The sequence below is a fragment of the Carlito syrichta genome, unplaced genomic scaffold (assembly GCF_000164805.1).
Source record: "Carlito syrichta isolate Samal-C Ts95f unplaced genomic scaffold, Tarsius_syrichta-2.0.1 Scaffold301792, whole genome shotgun sequence".
In the NCBI taxonomy this organism is placed as follows: domain Eukaryota; kingdom Metazoa; phylum Chordata; class Mammalia; order Primates; family Tarsiidae; genus Carlito; species Carlito syrichta.
This window is the reverse complement of record NW_007245888.1, coordinates 133,997-138,659: the sequence shown is the minus strand read 5'-3', so window position 1 is coordinate 138,659 and position 4,663 is coordinate 133,997. Positions and strand designations below refer to the sequence as shown.

The 4,663-nt window shown below is 43.7% G+C and overlaps 1 protein-coding gene across 1 annotated transcript in view; it reads right to left on the bottom strand.

Moving 5' to 3' along the window:
- Positions 1–4,654, bottom strand: part of LOC103257555 (protein furry homolog) — a 252,276-nt gene extending 247,622 nt beyond the window's left edge. Inside the window, exon 1 of the mRNA XM_021710998.1 lies at positions 4,228–4,654. Coding sequence (XP_021566673.1) covers positions 4,228–4,297 — 70 coding nt within the window. The 5' untranslated portion in view covers positions 4,298–4,654. The remainder of the gene's footprint in view (positions 1–4,227) is intronic.
- Between the last annotated feature and the right edge of the window lie 9 nt (positions 4,655–4,663).

The following is a 4,663-nucleotide window of genomic DNA, read 5'->3' as shown; positions in this document are numbered from 1 at the left end:
AAAAAAAAAAAAAAAAAAAAGATATTTCTTAAGCCTTTCTCATAATGTCCTTGAGGTACACTTGCAACATAAATAGGCATCAGTAAGTACCGCTCTGCGGAGTATCAGAAGTCGTTCCCATCCTCAACTGCACATGACTTCTCTTAGGCTCCAGAGCTAACCCCATGCTAACCAGAATTTCTAAACTGAACAGATATTGTCCTTATCATTACAACTTAACTCACTACAACATATCTGAAAAAGGCCGAGTCTGAGTCTCCCAACAGAGGCAAGCTTTTCCAGAGCACCACTAGATATTATACAATGTACCCCAACCCTTTCCACTTCAAAGAGGTCGTTCTATTCCCCAGAGCAGTTCATTTATCAATGGAATTCCAAATATCCGAAAGAGTCAATGGACACTCAGAAGTTTTCCTCAATGGTCTAGCAAGATTTGCAAACAAGAAGAATGCACACTGCCCTGGAAAGAGCAAGGTGTTGAATGGATTCTGAATGCAACTTCATTTACTGGGCCTGTGTTCACTGGGCATCACCGGGTGGACAGAAACACAAGGAACCCCTTTGGAGCTTCCAGATTGGTGTGGGGGTTCACACACCAGCTCTATGCAGTAATACAAAGCCAGGCCTTCTTTCCCAGGGAATAGCTTGGAACTATCCAGTCTAAACTTTTTCTGTAGCGAACCTGAGAGGTCAAGGTGATTTTCTGCCACTGAGAAAAGTCCCAGGTCAACTTCCATGCTGCTGGAAGGTATGCACTTAGAAAGGTAGGAGTATTCCAATAGTAGCTGAGGTGGAAAAGGGGTAAAGTCAAAAAGCAAATCTGGGGGTGGGGTGGGGAGAGAAGTCTCAAAGAAAGCAACTAATTTGGACACCTGTTTATGTTGTTCCCTTGTCTAGGGTGTAGCAAGTATTAACTACTCAGAATAATCCATTGGGGATGTCAAGGCTAAGGGAAGAAGGGTCTAAGTTGGATTTTAAGTGGGTTTAGAAGTTAGGGGAGCATTAGATCACATTCATATTATTTAACACTGATTGAGCATTTACAGTGTGCTAGGTATTGTATAAGAGATTTATATCTTAATGCCTAATTTACTTCTATGAGGTATTCATTATTTTTGCTTCCATTTCACAGATGAGGAAACTGAGACAGAGTGGTTCATTAACTCCCCAAGGTCATGCAAGTGCAGGAGCTAGAGCTCTGGACCAAATTCATCTGTCCCTGAGACATGTGCATTTTAGGTGAGGGTGACCAGATGAGGGGACTGACATGTATACAGGCATGGATTTGGAACCGAGTTAATTAATGCAGAAAAGGGCGAGCAAATTAAATATGGCTGGGGCAGAAAAACAACATAAGAGATGATGGACAAGGAGCTCAAGGAGTGTTTCAAGAAAGGGCTGAAACACTCAGAGGTCCTGAGTGGCGCCTCTGACACTTAGAGGCAAGAGGGAGCTCTTAGGAGACCACTGAAGCATCCAGCTTAAACTGAGATGGACATGTGGGCAGGGGTGGGGGTGGGGGGGTGAGGGGCGTGGCCATGAACACCAAGGGGCTGCCACTCTGAGAACCACTGGACATCTGGGGAAGACCTGAATAAGAGCAAGGAAGAGAGACAGGGCGGGTATCTAAGGGATAGGAAAGCCTCTGCAGTGAGGTCTTTGCAGGACATTTTACTTCCAGACTCCAAGGCCATTTTCATTCCCAATTCCATTCATATTAAAGGGCAGTTTGACAGAGGGCATGTGCCAATGAAGAAAAGAATGCCAAAATCCACACTGAATAAAAAGCGAACACCCCTCACCAGGCAGTGGTTGGTTTATTTAATTGGCTTGTTAATTCTTTGGAGGAGACACATATATATAAAATTACATTTTCCCCACAATGTGCCACTAAAAAAAAAAAATAGGAATCCTTAACCTGTTAATACTTAAGGAATCATCTTTCCTCTCACTAACACCTTGCAAAGCAGTCAGCCACCGCTCTGGAGTTTGTTTTATTGCTTTTTAATTGTGGCACTTTTGTAAATAAGCACCGAATATAATTAGGAGGCTCAGTCTCCATTCAGGCATGTGGGCAGGCATCCTCGCCTCTCAAACTTGCCACGCTAGGCATGCGCGTGCAGGCACAAATTAGCTGCCTGCCCCATGGTGCATCCTCTCAGTCAAGGTTACACTGAGTAGAACGAGCCTTAGGGCTTCTGTTTTCTCCATCGTCTTCTACACTGACAGATTCCTTTCTCTCTTTGCTACTGAAAACATGTACAACTTAGCAGGGAGAGCTGTGCTAGGTTGTAAGCAGGTTAGTGTTGCAACAAGCTTAAAGATGATAAACATAAAGCATGCTTCCTGTTCCTCTTTCAAGAAAGGGCTGAAACACATTATGACCCACAAAGGAATGTTGGAAAACAACTAACTTCGCTCTTCTGAAATAAGGCAATTAATATAGAGGGCAAGGACAGCCTCTTATCCATCTCCTGGAAACCCACAGCCTGGGATGCAGTAGGTGTTCAAGAAATATTTGCTGAATGAATTGGAGGAATTCAAAATTGTGTCACAGATACTCTCAAAGTAGAAATGAACAGTCATTTGAACCATTTCCTGATGTGGGGGGGGAGGGGAGAGGTGGCCAGAAGATACACTTCGTCTAGAGTCATTTGAAAATAGACAAGGAGAGAGACGTTTTCAAAAGAAATCTCACTGGCCTCAGGATTGTCACAACACAATTTTCTATCTAATGAAGCAATGACACAAATGGATGGAAGAAAATAGTCTGGCCTTGGAATAATCAAATGATAATTGAAAACCACATACTGATGTCAAACTCACAAGTGAGTTTTTTTTCTGTTATTGGAAAACTGCTCTAAAAAGAACCCTATGTCAAGTTCTTTTCATTAATCAAAGGGTGGATAGACAAAGGAAGATTCATCCTTGAGTGTAAACGAAACCAAGTTAAATGATTTATGGCTATCACAAATAAAGGAATGCTGTTTGGGCAACACTATTACTCCCAAATGGCTTCCCACTTGTAGAAAAACAGCTTCAGGCAAGCCTCATGTTGTATACAGTGGTGCAAAATGAACTGGAAAAGATGGTTTCTATGGATATCATTTAAAGATGCATATCCCTGAATACCTTAAGGCTGAAGGTACTTTTTTTTTTCCCTCAAAGCAATTATGGCATGGTTCTCCTAGCCAGGTTTTGTTTACATAAGAACAATCTTGGCCACAGGTCATCTGTGTAGGAGATAATTAATCACCAGCTCTTTGAGCACAGGTAGACTAATTATTATGCCTATAATACAATACTAAAATCTTCTTGGAAAATCAAAAAATATTAAAACAAGGATCGGTAATACCTGCCGGTGGTCTTTTATCCAAAGCAAGTACAAAGGCTGTCGGTGAAAACAGAGAAGACTTTGTTTTTAAACTGTTCAGAAAATACAAGGCATCACTGATCACCTGAAGGCCTCATTTCCATTTGATTTCAGATCCATGGTGGCTTAGAGGTTGTCTTTTTAAAATAACTTATTACTAAAATCTTTATGTAGGTCAGAAATGGAACTTCAGAAGCCATCAGATTCTGCTCTCCTTATAAATGATTAGGGTCAGAACCTCACTTGTTTACATTTCAAAAAAGCACATTATTTGGACTATAGCAAACATTAGGATTTTTGCAAATTCAAATATTAAATGGCATTGGAACAGCAACCACATGGACAAGGGAAACTGCAGAGAAACATATGCAGATGCCCCTATATACACAAAGGATGAGTCTTAGGTTCTAGACTATTAAGTTCTTTTCTTCAGACAATACCCTAATAAAACAATTACAAAGTACTCTGAAACCCTGCCACACCCCTCTGATTAAACCTCACCTCACAAAATATTTAGATACAGCTTGAACAAACCAAACAAACATCAAGGCAGGAGGAAATGCAGCCAAGAATGCCCAGTTCTGCACTCCACCAGTCTGAAGGGCCCTCTCACTTGAAAATTTAATCAAACAAAATCCACTGTAATTCCACTGCAGCCGTCGCACTTAAGGAAAGCTAGTTCAGTCTCTGACATTTTGATTTTCACAGCAGATGGAAGCAAAAAAACCCCAAAACAAAACAACACAAAAAAACTTCCTGGGCTCTCACACACATGTGTCCAGTTGAGATTTTCTCCAGCCTTAGGAAACATCCAGCAAACAAACAAAACGGAAAGGTTACGTTCTATTACTCACTATTGCTCCAGGATTTCAGTAAATACTTGATACTGATCTCAAAGAAGCCCGAATCCTGCTGGCTGGCCATGTCTGCGGCATACAAAGAGGCTCCGAGGACTGGTAGCCGCCCGGGAACAGGTACCGGGCGCGGAGAGGTGGCTGGCACAGGTCGGTGATGGCAGCGAGGGGCCGCGCGCCCAGGGCGAGGCTCTGCAGATCCGCCGCCGGCTTGGGCAGGGAGGCCTCATTTAAAGGACGCCCGGGAGCCGGAGAGGGATGCTCGGCCGCTCCTCCTCCTCCTCCTCCTCCGGGTCCAGGGCTCGCTTCTTATTTGCTGAGTGCCGATCTCCCCGCTGCCGCTTGCATTTCGGGGCTGCCGGGACCAGCGACGCCCGGGGTCGGCCGGCCGCCTGCCCGCGCACGAGCTCGGCTCCAGCCAGGTACGGAGCCCAGG